General features: G+C 37.7%; 3 protein-coding genes across 7 annotated transcripts in view; 2 read left to right on the top strand and 1 right to left on the bottom strand.

Moving 5' to 3' along the window:
• Positions 1-7031, top strand: part of TRAPPC13 (trafficking protein particle complex 13) — a 30515-nt gene extending 23484 nt beyond the window's left edge. For all 4 annotated transcript variants that reach the window (XM_030471152.1, XM_030471151.1, XM_030471150.1 and 1 more), the window contains one exon: positions 30-7031. In XM_030471152.1, the coding sequence (XP_030327012.1) occupies positions 30-134 (105 nt within the window). In that variant the 3' untranslated portion in view covers positions 135-7031. The remainder of the gene's footprint in view (positions 1-29) is intronic.
• Positions 1550-25575, bottom strand: SGTB (small glutamine rich tetratricopeptide repeat containing beta). Its single transcript, XM_030471153.1, has 11 exons — positions 25390-25575; positions 24073-24199; positions 18569-18672; positions 17717-17786; positions 13849-13948; positions 11558-11662; positions 8649-8787; positions 8499-8561; positions 6474-6511; positions 6159-6242; positions 1550-4905 (listed from the first exon to the last, which is right to left on the bottom strand). Exons 2-11 carry the CDS (start codon positions 24170-24172, stop codon positions 4794-4796), a joined length of 915 nt encoding a protein of 304 aa, XP_030327013.1. The 5' UTR covers positions 24173-24199; positions 25390-25575; the 3' UTR covers positions 1550-4793.
• Positions 25518-25865, top strand: part of NLN (neurolysin) — a 38413-nt gene continuing 38065 nt past the window's right edge. The window contains exon 1 of one of the 2 annotated variants that reach the window (XM_030471137.1): positions 25518-25705. In XM_030471137.1, coding sequence (XP_030326997.1) covers positions 25674-25705 — 32 coding nt within the window. In that variant the 5' untranslated portion in view covers positions 25518-25673. The remainder of the gene's footprint in view (positions 25706-25865) is intronic. The other variant, XM_030471138.1, reaches the window with a different exon arrangement.

The raw sequence follows: 25865 nt of genomic DNA, 5'->3' as shown, positions 1-25865 counted from the left end.
CAACTCTTCTAAATATTTTCCCTTTCTAGAGTGTCTCTGGCTTAAGACTTACAGACACATTTTTGAAGAGAACATATGAGTACGATGATATTGCACAAGTCTGTGTAGTTTCTTCAGAAGTCAAACAAAGCTGAAAAAAAAATTATGTCTTATCTGCAGGGCTTTTTTTTTTTTTTTTGGACCAACTTCTTGGTGTTTTAGCAGCTGAATCATATTAAAATGTGTAAAAGCAAAACCAAATCCCTATATATCCATAAATTTAACTATTGCTTATTTTATTTCTCTGAGCATTTTTTTAATGTTCTTTTATCTTTCAAAAACATGCCTATGCATTCTGTCTACAGAAAATAAAGCCTTTGAATAAAGTGCTGTAGCAAATTATATTGCATTAGCATCACCTCGGGACAGAGGGGTGAGATTGATATGAAACAGTATCACTTTGTACTTATTTTTGTTGTTTTAATTATTTTTAAACAGGTTTTAAATTGTGGTTTTGTCAAAACTGCTTCAGTTTGAAGGAACTGGCCTTTTACAGAGAAATTCCTGGAATCCAAACTCCTAAAAAGAAACACTTTTGTGTACCTGGCATGGCAGTGTATTTGCATGGTACATGCATAACCATAAGTAGAGCCTGATAAAGGCATGAGATGAGAGAGTGCAGCTGGCACTGCTGAAGCACTAGCAGCTAGGAAGTAGAGCATCAGCCAAAGAATCTGCTGGTTGTGGCTTAGTCTTTCGAAACGAGTAACACAGCAAACCTATCGCAGTTAGCTGCAGTCTTGTGCAGCGTTGTGTGTCCCTGCCGTACAGGCATGCTGTGAACAGGCATGTTACTTCCCAATTAGTAGAGAACTGAAACCATGCAGAACTTGGGGCATTTCGTATTGTTGAACTGAGGTGGTGCAAATTATTCTACCCACCCCCCCTATAGGCATTTAAGTGGATTTTTAAGAAAATTAGGAGAAAAAGCCCTCCATGAGTGCCCTAGATCAAGTTCTCCAAATCATATGCAGGAAGGAATTCAGGACTTGGTTAAGCACTGAACTGTACTTTTCCCTGGCTTTGTTTTGACAAAAAATGGAAGTATTTTTGGCTGAAATATATAAGGTCACCTAGAAGTAGCCATTTACAGAAAATGGTTACTGGCTTTACTAGTTAACTAGTGTTAAACGATTCTACCCGGTGGCTTGTCATGTTTCTCAGCTACCATACTGGCATGCAGCAACCTTACTTTCGACTTATATCATTTAAAAATTTCATACATAGGGGCCTTAAGTATAGAATTCAATTTTACAACATTGGATAAATTTAGGATCAGCTTACTAAATCGAGGGAATGAGTCAACACAGGAAGGAAAATAAATTAAAACTATATCCTGAACATCCAAAATACCTGTTTATGTTTGTTGCTCTGCAGTTTAATAAAGAATGCAATGTACCTGTTACTCTAGATACATCAACAAACTAAAACAGTAGAACCACAACTATCCAGACAAAAAATGTAAATAACTTTATTTATAATCTATTTTCAAGTTAAACAACTGACACAAGTTGAAGGAGATGTAACCGTATGGTAACAAGAGGTAGGAGGAGAGATACAGAAATGGTAGACAAATTGCGTTTTGCCAGTATGGCTTTCTGTAGCCCTGAAACAGCATATGAATCCAAAGCTGTAGACTTGTTACAAAACCAAACGTGCAACTGAAACAATTTCTAAGCTGAATTTTTCAGTAAGTTTCTTTATGATCAGGCATAGTTTAAAGAATATACTTCCATGCAAGCAGGTTACAGAAGTTTACAATTCAAGTGCAAGACATTTTCTTCTCTAACAATTATCACACCTATATGCTGATGGAACAGTAATGATATAAAACCAATTCAGTGTTAAATGCATATTTGCTTAGTTGAATGATAGACTGCGGTTGACCTTAAAGCAGTATTTATAGGGATTGTGGTTTACCACCCAATCTAGCAGGATGAAAAATTTTAGTGCAAAATAAAGTGCAGTTATTACACAGGAAAAGATTCCTTCCTCACCCTGTGATTAAGACATATTGCATGACTCTGTGAAACAATCTAGCCTATTCAAGGCAAAATAGACTTTAGTATAAATGATCCCCTTGTTTCTGTTTTCAGTGGAAAAGCATGTAATGACAGCTCCTGTTATTGGTTTCACTGCTTTTCATTTAGGCTATAAAGCCCTTTCTGTTAATATACAAGAAACAAAGAATGTTTACAAGTTAAGTAAGTAGTGTGCCAGTTGTAGCACATTCCTAAAAGGTTAGCTAATGCCATCAATATTTTAATAAATACTCTGGTTACATATTGTCTGTACTGGAGTTAAACCTAAACATGACGATACTGCAGTATGTGAAAGGAAAGTTACCACTCTATAATTTCAAGAGTAGTTTTCAGGTAACTAACCACTGCTTCATCCCATTTAACCCTGGAGACAGTTCTCCCATAAATCCAGTAAGCTATATTTTACTTGACAGTACAACTTCTGCAGCCAGTCTTTGAGTACTATTGTATTTTGCTGTTCTTTAGGAACTCTCAAGAGGTTCTTGACACTTTTTTGTCTTAAAGGGCAACTGACAGCATGAAGATTGCTGTCACAAAGTAAGGATAAATTGAGTGTGAGAGAGATTGCAGTGCTGTCCAGTCCACTCTGGATTTATTGGTTCCCCATATCAAAGCTAGTAAAACTCACTTTGAGCAGTTGAAAATACGAAAGAGAGAGCACTAAGAGGAACCGTGAAGTTTACCAGGAGACATGCTAGGAGCAGTGGTTCTCTCCTGACACAACATGCCACTCCAAGCAATGTTTGTACAGTAGTTCTAGCCCACTTACAGCTTCCATTGCTCCTTCTTGTAAATGGTATCCTGTCCTATTAACTGTAAGAGAACTTAGGTAGCAGTCTTCTTGAAGGGATTAGATTCAGGATCTGAACAACCTCTGAAAAAAGATGCTGTTAGAGATTCTCTTCTTTGTCATCAGATGTTAATTCAGAAGCTGTTACTTGGAAATATAATTTTAATATAAAGCTTAAGTATCCCTAAAGCCTCGAAAGGCAAGTATGGAAACTTACTTAGAGAATTTAAAGAAGCATTTTAATGCTGTGTATAGGCAAGCTCTATTGAATAAAGTATGCAGTGTTTTAAAGTTGCTGTATTAAGCTTTACCTCTTTATTCAACAGATGGTAATACAGATTTCCTAGTTTTTTGTTTTCTCCAATTCTTTTAATTTCTCCTTGGATCCAGCTGCATTTCCCCCCGTTTTAATAGGGGAAGACTCATAAAGTAGATGTATAACTAGCATTTGCTCACATCAAGCACATGACTCCAAATTTTGCATTTGTTTCTACTTGAGGTGCTCTTTTTTGACCACAAGAAGAATCTGATACAAAATCTGAAGTCCAGAAGTTCCTGTGTATTTCTCCATTTCAGAGTCTAATGTTAATCCTTCACATACCTTCTCCAGTCTATCTGGCCAGCAGATATCACCCTGTCTTAGAAATCAAAGCAGGCTCCTCAAATTAGTTTTGCTATACAAAGAGGAAAATGTGAGTGTTGAGAACCTCTCTGGAGTAAAAACAAGCATACATTGTACCGGAAAGCAGTGTAAACAGTAAGCAGCATAAAAAATTTAACATAATAAAAATATAGAAAAGCAGTGGTCTCTGAAAGAGCAAGATTAACTGGGCAAGAAAAGCCAGGATAGGAATAGAAATACTGTAGAGTGGAAAAATCTTTAACTTGGCCATATAACCATCACTTTAACATAGATATATGTAATGAAACTTAAAAGAAAAATAAAAATAACACCATTAATTGTTTAAGCCAGTGACTTACCACACAAGAATAGGAAGAGAATCCTTTCTAAGGCAAATTATTTTTTGTAAATTTTCAGTATTAGTTATTTGTACAGTCACAGGATCAGTTTTAGCTTATTACAGTTAGGAATTTTAAGCTTATGTTAAATACTGCATACATACAGAATGTAATACAGTTTGCCATGCGTAGGAAAATAGTGCCATAATGCTGACCTCCAGGGCTGCCATCATGATCTGAAGGTATACATGGCAATAGAAAAGCCTAAAACTTCTTAATACTATTTCCTTTCACAAGCCAAGTTCCATCTTGGTTTCTGTGTATTATCCTACTCAGGACTAGCGTCTTCTCTTTCTCAACAATTGTGGTACTCCATTGTATGCAATCATCTCCCTCCCTCCTGCCCAGTGAAGTTGAAAAATATTTCATGTTACTAATGACAGCCTCTCCACAGGCTTAAAGAAACAGACTTTTCAAGCATGAGTTTTAAGTACATTCTATACTCCAACACCAATTTATGCTCATTTATAAAAGGGCATATCAGAAGGGCCTACTGCTTCAATATTTGACAGGGAGTACAGCCATAATGATTTTTACCATAACAGGACTTACAGTAGGATTTCAGAATTAAGCTGTTATGCAAGATCAGCCCATTACAAAACTCCTCCTCACTCAGTAGCCCTGGAGATCAACCTAATGCACATACTGAAAATGACTTGTACTTAGGGATTTTAATAAACCACCTATTAGTGTATTAATTTTCAGGAGTTAACTATACATAAACGATATGTTCCAAGTTATGTGCAGTAGATCTGTTTAACAGATTTATTCTTGTTTGCAAACACGCACAAAGAATTTTCTGTCTTCTATTCAAGCAGAAGAGTTACAATGGTGCTTTTGCTACTAACTATGGTACGCATTTTGGGGTTATATACCATTCCAATTCACATGCCTCCTTTAAGTCAGGAATGCTCTTCGGTGCTGCCACTGAAAGATCTGCTCCGGATGTGATTTCTCAGTTGCTCTATGAGCTCTGGATTCTGCTGCTGTATCTGTTGCGCAAACTGCTGCCCCCTGTGTTCAACAGTTTTACGTAAAATCAAGTGAAAAAAATTATATGCAGCATTTGTAAGAAAACTGGACATCCCGATACAACTGAAAGGTGTATTATATGAAAGTTAAGGCTGAAGGTAACTTGCTGTATAATCTTAATCAAGGTAGTATGACTTTATCTAGTAAAAGTCTCTCCAAACAGGATTAACATCAGATCTCCATTTTCATTCTTTAGGACTATTATTCCTACTTGATGTCATGGAGGAGAAAGTAAAAACTAAAATTTAGCAATCAATCTGCTCCAGTGATGTGCTACCTTCTTTTTGTGAGGTTGTTTAAGAGAACTGCTGTTGAAGTGCAACCTTGTATTAGTTTTTCCAAAAATGCAGTGTGCGGCTGCCAACGTGTACTTGTGAGCAGGACTTCATTAGTAGAAAGTAAGCATACAGTTACACCTTTAATGTCCTGTATGACTGAAGTAATGACAGATCCATCTCTGTAACAGCTCTAGCTTAAGAGTTAAATTAATAGATGACATTAATTTTATGTAAAATATAAGCATAACACTGGTTTACTAGAAAAAGCAAGTAAAATGCTACTTCATGAATAGCCTGGCATGGCTTCTCTCTAACTTTTGCATTTTTGTCCTGAAGGGGCAAAACTTAAAAATACTTTGAAATAGGCGAGAATAAAGTAAAACTCTATGCACTTTAAAAGGTCTTGCTATATAAGCAAATGGCATTTTTGTGCAGACTCCTCCAGATGGATTATTGTTATACTATAAAAGCCTTGGGTCCTGGTTTTTGTGAAAGCTACTCATCATACCGAGTTCCCTGAAGCCTTCCTAGTTCTAAACAGAAGGATGCAGGTGCAGCACTTGTTGCAATCTATACTAAGCAAATCTGTAGCTTTTCAAACTAATGTCTTGGGTATCAGGTAGTAGATTTATCAACACAATTTGAAAGCACGTGTAGGAGTACTTTAGGATTTAAGGGAGCATTTTTAGTAAGTGGCATTTAGAAAGTAAACAGTGTAGGAGAAGCAGAAAGTGAAACTGAGCACATGGTTCAGTCATTCCAATTGCTGGAAACATACAAAGCAAACAAAAAAGATAGTGGAAATTAAATCTTTAAGTTCTCAGTTTTAATAATAATCAGACATACAATGGCAACAGGCCACATTATAATTGGCTTGACACTATCCCTTTTAAATAGATGTTACACAATAGTGCTTCTACAAATGTGATAGCCAAAAACTATACAGTTCTTACTTACGCATGGATCAGGCTGGACAAATCCGACAGGCCACCAACACCTGCAGCAGGGCCACCAATGGCGTTTGACATCATCCCCGACATCCTGGAACAGTTAGCACAGTGTTGGCATTGGGGTATGCAGGGACGCTTACAGTAAACAATAAACTATAATTCTTGTTTTAATTGCTCAGAGGAAATAAGCTGCAAGAGAAGGAAACTGAAGCAGTTTATTTACAGTAAGCAAAAATAAAATTAATTTTTATCCACCTTTTCTCTTATTAATTCAAAGCCCTAAAAACATTCGTTTTAATGGTACTCTGTTTTAAATACTTACAGTTGTTGAACTTGAGGATTCTGCATTAAGCTTGCTGCCTAGAATAGACAACATGTAGCTGAAATTATAACACATTTACTACTTAGGTATCACTGAGGAAAATAAGGGGAAAAAAAAACCACTGAAGAAACATGCTGTATTCTGTGTTCTAGTACAAAATTAAGCTAGGTTTATATACATGGAGATGTACAGTCCCCAGCAAAAAGAATCATTACAGGAATGTATTTCAAAGACATAAAGCTGAGACAATTTGTTAAATTAGATAAAAATACTTGTTACAGATTCAGACATAAAAATACATCAAGATGACATTAAATATAAAAAGCCTGTACTAGAAAATGGGGGATGGGGGTGTAAAAAAAAAAAAATAAATTTAAGAATTCCAAGGACAAAAGTTTGCTGTTGTTTTTTGGAGAAAGGTCTGTATTGTATTCCTGTATTTTGTTGATTCTCAGCCTGGATAAATCAGTTTTGCAATGACTGTTACTATTGGGTATAAATTGTTAAGATTACAGCCACAAAATACTGCAGAATAAACCAGAATGTGAAGTTTTTTCATAGCATGGTTTTGTGGTAACATATCTTCTGCGATAACTGTAGTAAGCATGAGGTTATTTAAATTTCTCATTCATAAGATACCTCAAAAATTATATTGAGTTTACCACAGTGTAAGGGTGTATATGGACAGATACTATAAATCACGTGATATTTCAAAGTTAGTAACATAATTCCTCCAGAAATCAGTGTTTGTATGAATACAAGACCAACAGGCACAATGCAGTATCTGCTTATTCACTCTCTTATTAAACATACTACAAAACCCAAATATATACAATATTAATTTTATTGATCAATATCTTTATATATGTAATCTATCTCAAAAGTAAATCAACTGTCTTCTTGAGTTTAGAGTTGGATATAAAATGCCAACTACAGGTCAATTCTATGGGTAATACAGGATTTTTTCTTTTCTTTGTTCCATCAGCAGTAGTCTGACCTAAGTTAAGGGGCCCCCCAAAAGGAAGCTAGAAGTAACTTTATCAAGGTCAGACAGTGAGGGGTTTTTTTTCCTTAAAAACAAAAAACTACATCACACAAAAATCATTCATTCATTCATTCCTGGGTGAATGCCCTGTGTTCTATTCACTTGACCAGGCATCTTCTGTAAATTATGTAAAAAAATCCCTTCCCCATAGTTAACTCCATATTGAAGAGTACATCTTTGACTCTATAAACAGATGCAGACTGCTTGAGTAGTTCATGTGGCTGTTGAAGTGGTACACAGAATTCCAGTGCCACTTAACCACTCTTGTCATCAGAGAACTTGCTCACTTCTTCCTTGCCTACCATCCGTATTAGTTGGACCACTGTATCGGACTAGATGTATTGATCTCTCTTGCATGCAGTGCACTTCCATACAGAAGCATGTTTGACATGTCCTGTCCTGATAAAACTACCAGAGGGGCAGTAACTACTTGGGGACAAAACCACAATTTGCTATTGAACTAGAAGGAATGCACTATATATTGTTTATATTCGTTGTTTGCACACTGCATGAAGTTTTGCACACTTAATTATCAGGGATAAATTGAAAGAGTAAGAATAGAAAGGTCTCCTGGGTAGTTCTCCCCAGGCAGAGTTAGTTCAGTCTTGAATCTGAATCAACTGCTATTCACTTAAGAGGTGATTTCTTTGTATTTGTTGTTAACTGCTATATGGAGAATAGCAAAGAAATTTTCACCATGCTGTTGACAAGTGTTTTACTATGATGCCATCTATAGCAGCATAGCTAATCTATGCACATTGTTGTCCATAAGCATGATATAATCAATTGGAAATAAGACAGGGTTATAGGAGATTTATGCTTCACTTCTTGTTTTGAGCATAGAATTACTTAGAAAGTGTATATGCAGTATAATGAAACCACTGCCATTATAATAAGCATTAGAATTGCTTGTGTTATTAAAAAGAGTTGTTCTTAAAACTTCAGTTCTAAAAACAATATAAAGTTTGAAATATACTCACCATACTAATGAACGCAGGATTGTTTATCAAGCTTGCCATGTCAAAACTCAGTCCAGTTCCAGTCTACAAACAAATTGCAACTGAAGGTAAGTTTACCTACAAAATCCCCCTTAAAACTCTTGTAAATAAATAGATACAGAGCTAACTTACAGGACTGGACATGTCTCTTAGTTTCTGTTCTGCTATTTTCAAATTTGATTTATAAGAGTCATTCTCTGGATCAAGATCCAGTGCTTTTTGATAACTGGTAACTGCTTCTTCATATTTATTCACTGAGGTCAGAGCCAACCTAATGTGAAATAAAGAAATCCTGGGTAGAACATAAATGACCATCAAAAGATAATGATACATTTTCTGTTCTCAGTCAAACAGTATCTCACAACTAATTTTTAGCTTGAGCACTAAGTTATGCAAGTTTTGTTATTGTGCTACTACTGCTTAGTGTAACAAGCACTTGTTTTTGCAGGAGGGATAATCTTTTAGGAACTCATCTTGTATTCTCTGTTCCATATATATGCAAGTTTAAAAACGCCTTGGCATCATCAAGTGATTCAGTGATACATGGGTAAGTAGGGCAAAGATATTCTTAACATGAGTTTTGCAGCTTCAAGAAACCAAATACTAGAACCAGAAGTTTCAGCATAATAGATTTTTGTCTTGGGATGAGTTCAAGATTTTCCTTTCAGATCTTCAACAGCTTGACAAAGGGGTTACACAGAATAGTAATAACATCTGTAAGATGCTGTAAGAAACCCTTGTATCAGAGAAGTCTGCTTAATGTTTTGAAAAAGAATCATCTCAGGCAGCTCAGGAGAGCACAGGACAGATCTACCACTTTTAAAACAGTATTTGTTTTCAAATTCAATTAGCTACTACATTTAAAACATCATCTTTCCATCTGGTCCATCTGGTTGCAGTTTCTATTATGCCTTCTGTATTTTCAGTTTGTACTGATGACAAAACTAAACTGATCTTTTCCACATTTTGTGGAAGATCTGTGTAACCCACATTCAGCTATTTAGTACTCCCGTTCCTCCCTGGTTATGTGCTGAGCTGCACAGACTGTGTTGATTGATAAGCCTCTGCTAACGCCCACTAACAGACCTTTGTCTTTTATCTCAGGCCAGAGAGCTTGGTGCGTTAGATACAGTCACAGCCATCACACTCAGTGATGATGAACTAACAGTGTGAATCTCCAGGAGCTTCCAGTAATGCTTCTGGAGGAACTCATGCAATATTAATGTTTTCTCTCTTAACACAGTCATTCCCATAAAAAACATTCTCCCTTTTGGCCCATTTACTTGCCAAAAGTATCTGACCAGACAAGAAATGCAATCTGGTATTTCCATGATGCAATTGTGGGGGTTTTTTTACAGAGAAAGTATGTGAAATTCTGCTTCTTGGAACACAGTTCAAGTCAAAACCAGCAGGCAACAGTTTCTTTGCTCCCAATTCCTACCCAGACAAGTGCTCTCACAGGGTCATGCTGGCAGTATCACTTTAACTGTCTACATGGCTCCTGTGTCTGCATATTTCTGAGGCAGTTCTGCATCTTTCTGTAACACATAGAGAGTTTCTGCCAAATCCTGAGAAAAACTAACACGCTTGCATAATGCAGTCAGTAAAACACAGCTTCCTCATAAGGAGTTTTTGTTGAGGTGGTTTCTGCACTTGTTTTTTTCAGTTGCTACTAAACAAGCACTGTTTCCTCATTAAGCTTATGCCACATGTATTATTTTATCCATCTGCTGATGGATAAAAACAATGGCTTGTAGCTCTAAATATACCCTCTACCAAAACAACCAGACAATTAAAAAAAAGAAAAAAAGGAAAAAAGAAGAAAAAAAAGAGAAGCTTGATTGCCTAAGAATGATCCCACTTAACATCATTTATCAAAAGGCACAGTGGGCTTACACCCCAAACTCTAAAATATCCTCCAATTTCCAATTAAATCAGCTGTAGCATCCTTCCATCTCAGTGAAACCAGGGGATTTCAGGCTGTGGTATATGAAGAAACGACCTAAAGAGTTAAATAGGACAGAACCAATTCAACAGTCCCTAAAATTTCAAGTGAATTAATCACCTCAAATGCCAGACAGGCTACCTTTGTATTAGTAAAATAAAATGTATTGTGGAAAGGTTTCAAGCGATAGAACTCCATCATCTTTGATCTTAAATAAATGACCCCTGGCATGGTTTGTGCCAGGCCAACAAGCATTATCCCAGACAATTTGGGGGCATGGTTCAGAATTTAACACAGGCCAATGCAATTTAGCAATAGGCAGTTTGGATGAGGCCACTCCATACTGCAAACTAGACTTTAATAACATGGACACAGGCCATTTTGTGCCAGCTGACCCAACGAACAATCTCAAGCAATTTTTAATTTACTAGCATAGATACAACCTCAAAAGCCTTATGCAGCGTTCAGCTGACACCCACAGCATGTTTGATTATTGAAAATGCAAAGCTACACATCTTGGAAGAGCGGTCCTTCAGTCAAATAGATATCCCATTCAGAACATTACCGAAATTTTTCCAGATAGCACTTAATCAGACCCACCACCTAAAGAGGCTATACTGTTAATCTCAGACATGACTGAGAAAAACTACCACAGGGACATAGCTTAGCCTTGCTAAAATACTGGCTTCCAAAGAGCTATTGAACACAAAAATTAAGCCTCTATTCTTCCAGTTTCAGGATTCTGTTCTCTTAACAGCATCATTAACAGATACACAATTCCAACTGCAGAATTTTGATTACTCATAACTAGGTAGGTGCAAAAAACACATTATGACTTTCTAAACTAAATTTGCAAAGTTGATAAATTGAAAGAAGAAGAACTGCAAACTGATGAAATCTGATATGAAAATGCTGAGACCAACCACATACATAAAACTTAAAGCTGGCATCCTGACAGGGTCATCTTCAGAAAATTGCTACACTTTCAGAACAAGTATGTCAGCTAAGTAAAACAACTCAGTTCCACTTATTTCAGAACATCTATGGTGATTTACACTTGGGTCTTCAGTGTTTACTCAGATTTGTATTATCTTACCCCATTCTCCCATATGCTTTGCTGTACTTTGGATCTATTGCTATGGCACTCTCACAATCCTTTATTGCTTCATTGTAGTTATTAAGTTTACTTTGAGCAGCAGCCCTAAGAGGAAGATGAGAGGGAAGGGAGAGAGCTTTGTCAAAAAAGCAATAAAGTTAAAAAATCCCAAGCTCGGATATTGACATGTCCATGACCAACTTTCAACTTCTTTAATCTTACCGACTTTTCATTCACTCTTTAGGTGATACCTCAGCTTTCCTCAACTAAGTGGGACAAGCAAATGTTCCAAATTCAGTATGTGCTTAAGTTCATTACGAGACTAGGGCTTTGGAGAACACACACCTTTGAGGACACAAAGGAACTGGTTTAGATTCAGCATATGACTATGCACAAAATACATCATAAAACCTATTACAAGAAGTGAAACTCTCAAGTAGTGTTTTACATAAAATCATTGCTCCAGGAGAAGTATTTCACACAATTGGTGTTTTCCAGCAAGAAAACTGCCATTCAAAAGAATGTTGTGATTCTTCCCTGTTCAATTTTTTAATGAGAAAAAAAGGACATTGGAACAGATTAATAAGCAAAACTTCCCAGTTTTAAAAGTCTCAAAACATTCTTATTTGTTCTTCCTTGACAGCATAGGTATATATATTCTACTAGTGTAGAAATGACAGTGATTGCCATTTCATAAAGCACTCTTCTTGTTAGGAATGCTAGCTGCTACAATCATCATTATATTCAATCCTGTCTCCTGTGATAACCTCCAACTTTCATTTTGGACTTTGATTAAAATCTCTTCAGAATGGGACTACTTTTATATTTTAAATATTTAGGCTACTTAATGCTTGTCCACTCCACAGATGCCAGTGGATAAAAGCTAGGGACAATGCTTAGTTTCTCATGTTTGAACAGAAGATGTTTTTTCCACGTTTACAAAAAATGTATACGTCTAGTTTAAACTTGGAGGGCATCTCAGCTCTTTTTCTTACTGCTGTGTGTAAAAAGCAATACTGTTGAAGGCATTATGTCTCCACTGCTCCCAAACTAGTTAAGAAAGGTAAGAATAAGGTCTGTATTTATTCAAATAACTGCATCACCCACAAAACTCCAAGCAACTGCCTGTCTTCTTTTAAGTAACTTCATACATTACTGTAGTTACTGACATCAAGATGTATTTTTGTCTTCACAGATGTGCTATGTGATGATGTAACACACAGTGAAGTATTTTTTCTCTTGCCAATTACAGATTTGGTGCTTAAGCCCATTTTGAGGAAACTTCCAGTGATTTTGGAAGGCTGTTGAGTCTGGTCTTCTATTTTCATTTTATACCCAAGATCACTTAAGTGATCAGTTTTCTCAAGCAAAATAGATGATACACACTTTGAACTGCATCTTAAAGATGTAAAATATTAGTAAACTGCTAATTTCCTTTCTTTTTATGCTTGCCATGAAACACTGAATCTTTCACTTGTGTTTATCAGACATTAAACATTGGAGTAATGGAAGCACAACTCCAAAAATAGAAAAATCCTCTGGGTACAGTGCCACAAGGCCAGACTCACAGCACTCAACTGGTAACTGACAGCACTGGTAACTGACAGCACTTCTGGTAACAGAGGCACTGAAGACTGTAGAGCAGAGTGGCTCTAGAGAGAGGCTAATTCCAGTAGGGCTCATAAGCTGTGCTGCCTTTGCTCTTATGCTGGTCTTCTGGGCAGTATACTGAAAGAGTATACTTCTGCTACTGCACTTCCAGACTTTATCTGCTCCCATGTCACTATGTCTTCACTATGCTGAAGAACAGGTTATACAATGAAACTACAACAACCTTGATATTTTTCAGCAGGTCATGCATAAAACTGGTGAGTATTTATACAATGCTTGAAATCTCCAAAATAGTACCCACATTGATAATATTCTTTCCCAAGGGAAGTCAATACTAGGTGAGATACAGATGGCATCTGAGTCAACAGAACACCACAAAAAAAGGTTCTTATTACTCTCAACAGACTGGGTATCACAACCTGTGTTATGATTTAATATAGACAGCCTAACTGACAAAAACCTAATCTTAAGTGTTAAAAGTAATTTTAAAGCCCATATTACACCTTTAACTAAACCAGAAATGCTGAATGAGCTCACTTTCGCTTGAGATCTTTTACAAAATTAACATTATAACTTTCTGGGGTATTCTAGCCTCATGTTGTTTTGATTTACTTCACAATTTACCTTTAAAATAATGTTAATGAAGTTAAGGAATGAAAAGAGGGTTGTTTTTTTTTTACCTGTTGCAATAATAGACTGCATTTTTTGGATCCAGTTCTATAGCCCTAGTATAACAATCCACTGCAGCACAATAATTTTCTTCTTTCATATGATTATTACCTGAAATAAATTATAAAAAGCTTTTAAGTAGTTAAAAGATACCACGCTATGTATGAAAGAAATAAAGCAGCCACATTACAGCACCTATATAAGGAAGTTATGACTCCAGTTTTTTGAAATACATTTTTTTAAGTAGAATTGGCATGGAATAATGCAAATAAAACCATCTACTATGTCTGTAAAGTTTATTATGTGCATTGTAGTCCACCACATAAGCCTTCCCCTTCTTATCTTGATATTTTATTTTCCAGCTAGTTTCTGCTGTTAAGCAAAGATCACTTTTGAGAAGTGTAAATGTAATTGCAGTTCCACTCTAATACAGATTCATCAGTCTTAACTATCTTTTCAAGCCTCATAAACCAATAGGTTACATGTTAACTCCTTTTTGGTCTCATTTTCTCACATGTCCCAACAACTTGCTTTAACTATCCATCTAACATGGACAATGAAACAAAAGCAAAACTAAGCATTGTTTGTGGCACTAAATATTGTGATGCCACATAATTTACTCATTAAGATAATGAAAAGTATGTATAGCACTGGAAATCTAAAATGATTCAGAGGTAACATTTATCACCAACAAAGCTCAGAATTTCTACTCTATAACAAATTCATATTTCATATTTTTTAAGTCCAATGGAAAAATAAATAAAAAATATATTGCTTTTCTATGTAAAGAAAATTCTGGAGTAATGCCTTTCAAAACAAAAGATAGATATTTTACACATTCTTTCCTCCCCAACACAGTACAGACCTGGTAGTTTCTTTCTTTCCTGATGACAGAGTAGTAGAAAAAAAGTCCTAATTCAGAGGGCCCAAGTTTAAGGTTGTCCCTGGTCCTAAAACTATGGATGTTTGGCCTGCTAGGTCCTATAGAAGCCTTAGTTTCCCAGAAATGTCAAGAATTTGTCAGGAAAATTATAGACTTCCAGAGACTTCCTTGTATTTTGGCAAAATATTCCCAATCTCTCCCAAAATAAGCAAGAGAAGAAATGGGTCCACAGGTTGCTACAGATACAGATAACTGAAAAAGCAAAGGCTGGACAAGTTCAGTCATTGCAACAGCTTGACTGATAGAAAGCAAAAGACTGTGCAGCAAGCAGCTCCGTGCCTGTACTAACTGAAAATAACTATACTTGCATTTATTTGTGAACACAGAGAGCTTAATAAACAAAACCAGATTTAAGTAACTAAGTATCATTAAGGTGGCACAAAATCACCTCTTCCTAATAGTGCTATTTTAGACTAATTATAGTCAGCGATCCCTGCCAGTGAGAAGGCAAACTAAAACTGTAATTGCGTTTATGCCTTCAAAATACACACGTATATTTTGAATATACACAAACTGATACCTAACCATATCTGTCTCAGTTCTAGAGGCTCACCATCTGCACTTTCCTTTGATCTACGGTAAAAGTCTGTACATTAAATTCTGTTGTCAGAGAAAAGACAAGTTAGCTGCGCTCAATGAGATTGCAGTAGTTAACATTCCTCTAAAACAAAACTGCCATCAATGACTACCAAAGTGGGAATTTCTGACACTGCTCTGAATGAAAGATGACCTGGGGTGCAGGGTAAGTTGGAGCTAGTATCAATGGGTACCTTTCTTGCTCTCTTTAGCGCTCGCTCTCTCCAGCTTAAAATTAACTCAGGGAAACCAGAAAAAATAGCTAGACCCACTATTTCTGCTGAGATTACGCAATTCAGGACAAAAGGAAAAGCAACTGTAATACTTTACTTCAATGCCAGACAAAAATTCGTAAGACAAAAAACCCCACAAATGGTTATAGTTTTCAATGTGTGTCCTCTATAATGAAAATACTACCTATTGTTATAATTTATACTGTGGTAATACCCAGATCTTTCAAGGATCAAGCCACTGTTACACTATCCAAACCTGCACATAATCCATGATCTTACATAGCTTACATTAAGGCAAAGTGTCAAGTGATATACAAGGGCAGACAAGTAAATTAAAGTATTTACTAGCCTGAAGGGTAGAGTACTTCCTAGTTTTATAATAACCAAGGAAGAAAACTCAGGTATCTGATTCTGTTTTGACATTCATTAGCCAGTTTCTACTGAGAGCAGAGGATAATCAGTGGGGTGGATGCAAAGGTGGGGAAAGTTATTCCATTTGTAAGAACATACAGACAGAAATAAGGAAATGACAGAGTTATAGAACTACAGTATTATAGAAGATATGGGTCAAATGGACTTTCTCAAGTTATCTAATCTACCTCTCTAATTCAAGGCAGAGAATACAACTGAAAAGCATCATAGTGGTGATTGATAACACGTGTGAAAATGAGGAGGATTAATATGACAGAGCAGCAGGACAGGAAGTTTTAATTTTATTATGAGAAATTAACCAAAGGCATTTCAAGCAGTTCCAAAACGCTTACTAATGCCCTGATAGCTGACACTTTAAATGGCTCTTTGTCAAGTTGAGACCCTTTCCATTTTTTCAGTAGAAATATGGAATAGCTTTAGTAACACCACACGAAGACTAATACATAGCATGCATTAATTTAATTTCCTCAGTCTATTTCACAAACCCCTGTGGGCTGACAGATACAAAGACAGAAGTTACAGATTTAAACCCCGTATTGCTACAACACCCACACCCGGAAAGTGCTGACTATCCCTACAGTCCAATAACCATACTGAGTGCTCCAGGTACTCTTCACTTCCACGAGCTGGCACTAACAGCAAAATGAAAAGCCAGCATGTACAGCAGGTATGTTACAACTTAAAAACTACTCTTCACTTGTGACCCAACCTTGTTTGAGCTCTTATCTTTACAATTCAAGAGCTAATGAACAACTTCATCAATTAGGAAAACTTACTTTCGGAGCCAGTAATGGACTGCATTCATGACTACAGATGGCCAGTTTTAAGACAAGACAGACATGGGACACATTCTCAAAAACATTAGAACTTTTTCCACATCATTATCCTGAAATTTTTGAAAGGATTAAATCTGCCTTGCAATTAGAAACTTAGTTATTTTTCCTACAAAACTCAAACATCTGAAAATCCAAGAGGTCAAAAAAATGTGATTTATAAAGCATCAATCCACCTGATAACAATTCACATCTGTTATCAGTGCTACATGCCTTCTCCCCACCCCCTGCTTCTTTTTTGGGGGAAATAAAATGTATTCCTTCCTGGGTAGCATTAGTGAAGACTTCTGTGCTACAGCTGCTTTTCCTTACATAACAGCAGTAACATTTAATCAAAAGGGAAAACAACTGGCTTTTCTGCAATTTTTACAGAGCACACAAATTATTTCACATATGTGAAATACTAACCCTAGTAAGTTCACAAGTATTTTTCCAGTGGCTTCAGCTGGGTCAGCTTTCTACCTATGTTTTCATATTCAGCTAGCACACAATCCTTGACATCACATAGCCTTTTCAATATAAAATAGAAACGTATAGCAATTCCACGGATAAACAGAGAAATCTATAATACACCAAACAATAACTGTGCATTCTTTAGAGCGTCTGCTACTCAGGAATGTTGCCCAGGACTTTACGCGTTACCCCTTAACTTTTAAGCAACCTCCTGAGCAAGGGAGAGAATAGATTGTATTTTCTTAAATCCCAGGTGGAGCAATTCACTTAACCCTCTTACGATGTAACAACCACCAGAGAATATAAGCTTAAGGCTTTGTACAGCCCAGCTCCTATACTGTAACTACTCATGGTGACCCAAAAATCTTATTAAAAGAATAAAATGTTTATTCCTATGTTTATTACAAACCTTCATCCTTCAGCTGATCAGCCTTTTCAACATCCTCTGGTAAAGAATCTGAGAGATGCAGCATGTCATTCTGTAAGTAAACAAACCAAGACTTTTTTAATTAACATATCTGCCCTGATTTTATTAAAAACTGCTTTCATCCTGGGCAGCACTGTATAAGCAAGCAACCAGATTTTCTGTAGTGCACAGGAAGTATGAAAGAACTAAAAACCAAATCACCAAAACATCCTTAGAAGAGAAAGACAGGTTGCTTTCTGCTACTAAAAACCCCTTATGGCTCACCACACACTTTAAGGACTTTCAAGGGAAAGAGAACTGGTATGCCTCTACAGTCTCGGTTTTTTTACTTTTGACTCTCTTATTTGCTAACCTGGTGGTTCCTGTGTTTCCTGTACTGGGGATCCTACATAACACGTATTATTAGTAAACAGTTTCAAAGTTCCCGTTCTAAGGGTAGCGTTCATGGAGATGTTTTTAAAACTGAACAACTAAACTATTTCCAGAAGGGAGCAGAAGCATCAGCAAACTTCAAATGACCTCAAGCATCTTGCAGACATTTCTCTCTGGGAACTGCAAAATGCTTAACTGAAGGGCAAAATCCTTCAACTGAGAATGAGACATTCACTGTTCAGTAATTTTCTACATGGAATTGTCCTTGTCTAGCTGAAATTAACTCCTCCCACTGCCCCAAAAGATTCTCATTCTGATAACTTTTATGGAAATTTCACTTTCTTGTGTTTTCCTTAAGTTTCCACTTAATATTGACCTATATAGCACTTCAAGGTTGTGTATACAATATGAAATCTTAGCACTTATTGGCAGAGGAACTCTAGAATCTAATGAAATTCTTACCTTATGAAAAGAATTTGTGAACATTTCTATCAAATGCTGTGGAGGTGCAAGATGAGTATCTTCCAGGTTAATCTTAAACACAGTCTCCAGACACTGAATTGCAACTTATGAGAGAAAAAAGAAAAAAAAAAAAAGTCACCAGTTTCTCAATAGAAGTATAATATCACTAATTCAATTATAAATCATAAAATGGTTTGGGTTGGGAGGAACCATAAAGACCATCTGGTTCCAACCTCTCTGACTTGAGCAGGGACACATTCCACCAGACCACGTTGCTCCTGGCCCCATCCAACCTGACCTTGAACACTGCTAGGGATGGGACAGCCACAGCTTCTCTGGGCAACCTGTGCCAGTGCCTCACCACGCTGGCACTGAGAACTTTTTCCTAACATCTTATCTAAATCTACTCTCTTTAAAGCCATTCCCCTTTGTCCTATCACTACATGTCCTTGTAAAAAGTCCCTCTCCAGATTTCTTAATGTGATTCACTTCCTTACTCAGCTAGCAAAGGCAGTTCTTTGAAACTTGTCATAAAATAAAGCGAAGCTACCTGATCCCCATAGAATTGGCTTGCTGAAAAATAGTATAAGCTATAAAGAATCCATACATAGTTTGGCCATTATTCTTGAACCAGAATTCTTTTATTTCAATTTTATTGAAATTTCAATTTATTTCAATTCTTCTATTTAAATTCCTTCAATGATGACTTTTTTAAAAAACCCAAACATAAACTATGAGGATTTAACAAAAGCACCACAATTCATAATATAATTATGCATGTGTCACATACCCCACCTCAAAACACCACAATTGCCATATATTTGCATGGCATAATAGTTGAAAAAAAATGGCTTATATTTACTGTAAAGAATAAATGAAAAATATTTATTAGTCTTAGCTTTTTTTAGAACAAAATATATTTATTTGAAGACACTGTTTATTAAAAAAATGCATCATTAATCACAAGCCACTATCCTATTTAAAAATATATCTGCAGTACCCTTCCACATGTTCTGTTGTTTAAGGATTAAACAGCCTTCCCAAACCTGGAATAATGCAAATACACTTACAATAACCAACTTTAGAAAATCAGAGCCAAATACCTAACTGAAGTTTTAAATCTTCTCACATATTTTTAGGTAAAAGGTCAATGCCAATTACTATATACAATTCTCTGTGTGTGTGTATATGTATTCTGTGATTACAATATCTTGAATTACATCATTATTTTCCCTATCATCTTGAGAACCTAGTAGAATGCTTTTATTAAGGCATAGCATCTAAATGTTTTAGATTGAAAAGTGAGGAGGCAAAAAGAAAAGTCTTTGCAAACCCTGGTTTGAACAGAAAAATGACTTTTTAACTTCAAACTATATATAAGCAGGAGTAGCTGAATTCAAATGAAGTATCAATAAAGAGTGAATCTCATAATTTAAATTGAATTTTAGTCCAATGTTAATATAATAAATACAGTTTGAAATCTTATTTGCATTATAATGAACCTGAACAGTAACCCAAAATTGGAAAAATAAAATTACAGAAAGTTAAGTACAATAAGGCCAATTTGAGGAGCCTATTTTCTATGTCACCGCTGGAAGAAAGAAGAAAAATGTAGACCTGTAAAATAAAAGTAAAACCTGGAAGATGTCATTTTTTAAAAAGATCTGATAACATACAATAGAAATTATTCAGAAGTATGATACAAAATTAATGTTGATAACATGTTGATAACAATTGAATACTTTGCTGAATATGCATACACCTTACTCCTATAAATAATAAATGTTAAATGCTAAAAATGTATCAATTTTCTGCGTTCTAAATTACTCAGCAAGAGTGCTGAAGGACTTGTATTAAACTCCTTTGTCTCCTGCTATGTATAAAATCTTAATTGTCAAAAAGTAAGCACTGACTATACTGAATTCAGGATTATATATTAACAGTACTTACTACCAGGCCTATCATAAAATCAGTGGAATTATGTATCTTTTTTTTTTTTCCTTATATGACTTAATAAGAAACCACTCAACATAGTATATTTACCAATTTCCCCCATAAATTTGTTTTCACTTGAAGGCATTCCCTTTCCTGAGTGCCTCACCTCTCCTAGTTTTGCATAAATTTAAAATAAAACCCCCTCCTTTACCTTTCTCAAGGCATTACGTCCATGACATCAACTCTCTATCATACAGGAGATTTCTGCAAAGTGCAGCAGTGCAAATCATGCTTAAACAATGTAATCTTTAGTATTATTACTAGTAAGCATTTCCATGAAATAAGTAGTTGTTACAGTGAACTCCCACTTTTCTCCTTTAACTAAAAAATAGAATTTATAATCCTTATAGTCTATCACAGGTATAACAAAATTAGAAGCTCTTATAAGATGAACCCATAGGTTAAAATAATAACCACTGGTTAAAAAGCAAGCCAACAATAGAAACCTGTGTAAGAATAAACATAGCCAAACCAGAAACTTTTCCAAATTAGAAGATGTATTAAGTTGTGACAGATCAATAACTACCCTGTTTTGCTGTGATACAAAAACCTGACCCCAGTAAAGTCAGAAGAGCGAACAGCGAACACGTGGCTTTGTCAGGAAAGTATCTTAAGAAACTAAACTGCCAGCCTCCCATTATCCCATTATCAAAGCGAGGCACTGTCAACTGCTGCAAGCTCGGTATCATCAGTAAATTGGAAAAGACTTGCTGCACCATGTGAGCTATTAATCTAAGATTTTTCCAGTGTCTGATTTCAAAGGCCAAAGTTATCTGCTTTCTTGCTGAAGGTTGTACTGACCACCTCACAGACCAGTACACAGACCCAGCTCCCTGCCGAACAGCTGGGGCTCACACAAATACCCACTGCCTGACAGCAGGAGCACTTGGGCTATGCTGGAGCCCAGCTCAGCATCACCAGTGCCACATAGCTCCAAGGATTTTTTGCTGTTGAAACACAAGCTGCAAGCAACAGCAAGGCATCACAGCAGACATGCAGGCTGTTGATCACTGAAGAGTGGATATTAATTGGGCTGCTGAGGCCCTTTTAGTACTCAGTATCATCTTGCTTCATCTTACATATAACCTTCTCCATCTCAAGTATTACAGCAATCCCTCTCCTTAAGAGGTGCATTAAACTATTCTGGAAACATTCACTGCAATACATGGATCTTAGAAGTAAGAAAAAAAAAATCACATCCATGTGCATGTCGTAGAGAGTTTCTCCTTTAACCCCACAGAAATAGTTGCTATAGACAAGAAAAGAAAAAAACCCCCAAACAACCTGTAAGCAGAAAAGAGAAATAACTGCCATTTAAACACACTTGTCTAAAATACAACTTGGAAGAAGTGAAGTTTCTACTTCACACAACAGAGTCGAGCATTAACCAGCAGAGATCTGTATCACTGCTCTAGATCCTAGATTGTAAGGGAGTATTTTCTCTGGTCTAATTACTCTACTTTCTCAAACTAAGGCATTTGTATTCTTCATGCAAGTACAAATTCCTACAGGAAATTTACTGTCATTGACATTGCTATTGTAATTCAAGCATGCAGAATGCAGGTTGTCAATATAAATGCAGCTTGAACACATGCTAGACTGTTATTTTTATAAAGTATCAATTTTATTTGTGATGTTACTAGCTCTTTTTGTTGTTTTGTGGTGAATGGGAACTGTTTAAATTACTTCCCAGCAGAGACACTTAATCATACAGTATTTCATCTTTTTACAGACACCTAGTAGGTATGTAGCTACCAATGAAAAACATCAAATTTTTTCATCCCTGATGTCTTCACCTAACATTAAACACTTCAATGAGTGGGACTTGGGCTATTGCTACACAACAGGCACTACAGATACTTTGCACAACCAAAATGAGTCAATTATTCAGAATGCCCGCCTCCTATCCGCTAACATAGCATATGGTACCATGCTTTTGGCAGGGTACAGCTCTAAAATTAGGATTTGATATCTGTATTAAAATGGTAAGTTTTATATCAGCATTTGAGCACAACTGAGGTTTTACAATATTTTTTTTCTCAGAAAACAGGATCTAAAAATTAATTTCTTCATATAGACTTTGGCTAAGGCTCTTCTAAGACGTTATCTATCAGGTAAGTTTTCACTCATAACCCAATGCTCATCAGTTTTATCATAAAACCAAAATGAATTCTCTTCATCTCTCATTATATGATTTCCAAAAACATTGCTTTCTTTCATCAGCTGAACATCACCATAACCTGATACAGGTGAAATTCATAGATGACTACCACTTTTCAAGTTTACAAATGCTTCAAATTCTGATGCAAAACCAAATTCTCTGGCTTTTATTCTTTTGGGAGTATCCTTTGAATATCGTGATACAAATGTTTCTTTCTTCCTTACACTAGTGAACAACTACTGTAAAACCAATAGACATTGGAAGGAAGCACAATCCAGGTTTATCTTTTTAAGCTTATGCCTCTGAGAGGCAGGACTCGCTTTGCACCTCAGGGAAATCTACTCTGCACACCTCATATGGTAACTCAGGTAACTCAGTGATCAACTGCTTGGATGGTGTTTACTGCACTGCTGCTCCTAGACCTTCCCCTCTTACATCGAAATTCCTCCTCTGATTGAGCGATACAACTGAAGACTGACTGAAATAGTGCCAACATCTTTTAAATAGATGTTATGAAAAGCTCGTTGCAGAATTAAGACTTTCTGTTCTTCTCTTGCTTAATTCCATGTTGTAACATCACCTGCCATGAAGTCTCCAGGAATTAGGAAAAAGGAGTAAGAGCAGTACGAAGGATAAAGACAGATACTATGAAGTTACAAAGACTTAACGAATATGTCACTAGAGGAATACACACTGAAGTCCATCTTTTCGTAGCTATGTCTACTGATAGACTTGGACGTATAACAGAAGCTATACCATACTGAAAATACTCACTACCGTGCACTCCAGTGAAAAGGAAATGCCAAGCATTTATGCTATTTTCCATATTCTTAGGATCTATTAGCCTTCCCTCATAAGTTACATGGAATTCTTCTAAGTATGAAACAGGAAATCTTCCCACATACCAAGCCCAATATATGGAAATTGTTTTACTTCCTCTGTGGCCAGCACACCTACTATCAGACACAAAACGCAAAAAGAAACTGAATATTAAAGAGAAAAAGAATAAGCAGGCAAAGACTTGTGGGACATATACACAAATCATTACCATAGTTTGCATTACAGCACTGCTCAACTTGATGTGATTCAAAGTATCTGTTGCTCAGAATTAAGGTAGCATGCATTTTGTAACTTCAGAACATTTTTAAAATGAGAGATACATTACAATAATTATCTCTGAAACATTAAGATCATGATCTTATTCACAGAGAATATTTGGTAGCAGTTTCAGTTAGGCATCTCCAGTTACTTTCCATAATAATGCACATTGAGCAATTTAACACATGGAAAGGTATTATACATACATACATATATATATATCTCTAATGTTAGCACCTTTATCACCTACCTTCCAAGCTTTCTTGTTCATCTGGAGTGAAAGTATCCATCTGACTCTGCTCTCTCAGGAAATGGATGACTGCATAGACAAGGCGTTTGACTGATGACATTTTGAAATTGGTGAGTTCCTCCTATGTCTTAGAAACAACAGGATCTCTCATTTCAGAAAAACAAATTTCTGGAGTATTCCAACATCCCACTGACCTCAGTAAGGAGTACACGTAATACACCAAAACTTATCCTCCACCAGAAAGCCCTATAAAGTGACGCCTTGAAACAGGTGGTTAAATTGTACAGATCAGGGAACACTCCTACAATCATCACACCTAACTATAAGCAAAAGAGCACAGATTTCCTCGGATCCATTCCCGCAGGAGAGTTCACTGAGGCTAAAATAATTTAGCCTCTTTTTTTTTTTTTATAATTTAGGTTTTATTTCTGAGACATACACACTTGGAAGCAGGAGCACATGCCGAAGTCAAGATCATTTAAAAAGCCACATTCATAAATATGATGAGATACAGAAACAGGCTTTAATAAAAGGTATTCTATTCTCTAGCATTGTGCTGTTGAATGGATTATGCTCACTTTGGACAAAAACTGGAACACTGCAACCTCGGTGCACGCTTGTGATCAGTGACAGGGCTGGCCCAGACTCATTTGCATTCAGCATCAGCTGGGAGTTACGTAACTCTGAGGACAATTTTAGTTCCAACTTTCCAAGTTATTTTTCCTTAAACCATTTCGATTTAAAAGGCCTGTCTTTATCCTGTCGCCGGAGGAAGCAGATTAAAACAGAGCTCTAAATGAACAGCAAGACCACGGCCAACCCACGCTACACTATTTGCTCTCTACAGCCCCCGCTGTGCCGGCAGCCCCACGCCGCGCAGCCGCCGCCGGGCACCAGGGAAGGCGGCTCCGCGCCGGAGCGACGCTGCCGGAGGCGCAGAGCGGCAGCGCCGCTGTATTGGGAGTCCTCGCACTCCGCCACACCCCACCGGAGGTCGGCACAGGGTCCCGCTGCGGGGCCGCGACCCCCGGCCCCTCCGCATGCCCTCCGCCCACCTCCTCGTCCCGCGGCAGGCCCAGGGCCGCTCGCTGAGGCCTGGAGGACTGGTCTACCCCGGAGCAGAAGCCACCCCACCTCCGCCCACCCCGGCACCGCGGGGACAGTGGCCGCGTCGCCCGGCCCCTCCCGCCGCCTCGGGCCCGATCCACCTCGCCACCCCCAGGCTCCGGCGATGAGGAGCTCCGGCGGAGAGGGAGAGGCGCGCAGCCTCCCCGACCCCGCTGAGCTATGCCCACGGAGACAGGGCATCGCCCTTACCGAGCGAAAGGCGGAGAGCGCCGTCCCTGCCCCTGTCCGCGCCGCCGCCGGGTGGGAGAGACAAGGGGCGCGAGGGCGGGAGGAAAGCGGTGGAGGGGGGAGGTGCCTGCGTTCGCTCGGTAGCGGCGGGAAGGGCGGGAGGAGGCGGCGGAACCGGATGCGCAGGTCGGCGGCGCGGGGCTGAGGGCTGTGCCCGCGGCCGGCCAGAGGGCGGGGCGGCTGCGGGAGGGAACGGGCTTTTCCTCCTCCTTCTTCTCCTCCTCCTCTCCCGGCGCCCCCTCCCCATGCTGGCCCTGTGCGTGTGCGCGGCTCGCAGGTAGGCGCGGCGGGGTGGGTAACGCGGCGGGCCCGGGGCGCCTCACAGGCAGCCGCGGCGGGCGGTCTCCGGTGGAGGGCTAGTGGAGTGGGAGGCGTGAGAGCTCCGAGCGGCCCGCGGCTGAGAGGGAGTCCTCGTCCCCCGGGGAGCCGGGCCTGGG

This window comes from Strigops habroptila, chromosome Z, assembly GCF_004027225.2.
Source record: "Strigops habroptila isolate Jane chromosome Z, bStrHab1.2.pri, whole genome shotgun sequence".
Lineage (NCBI taxonomy): Eukaryota > Metazoa > Chordata > Aves > Psittaciformes > Psittacidae > Strigops > Strigops habroptila.
This window is presented reverse-complemented; position numbering and strand designations above follow the sequence as displayed.

What these genes read in the sequence shown, in the direction of transcription:
- SGTB (XM_030471153.1), bottom strand. Translation starts at nt 24,172, where the DNA reads ATGTCATCAGTCAAACGCCTTGTCTATGCAGTCATCCATTTCCTGAGA. An exon ending in TGATCAGCTGAAGGATGAAG is followed by an intron (nt 13,949 to 17,716) that starts GTTTGTAATAAA and finishes AATTTATTTCAG; the next exon opens with GTAATAATCATATGAAAGAA. An exon ending in AAAGCATATGGGAGAATGGG is followed by an intron (nt 8,788 to 11,557) that starts GTAAGATAATAC and finishes ATTTCACATTAG; the next exon opens with GTTGGCTCTGACCTCAGTGA.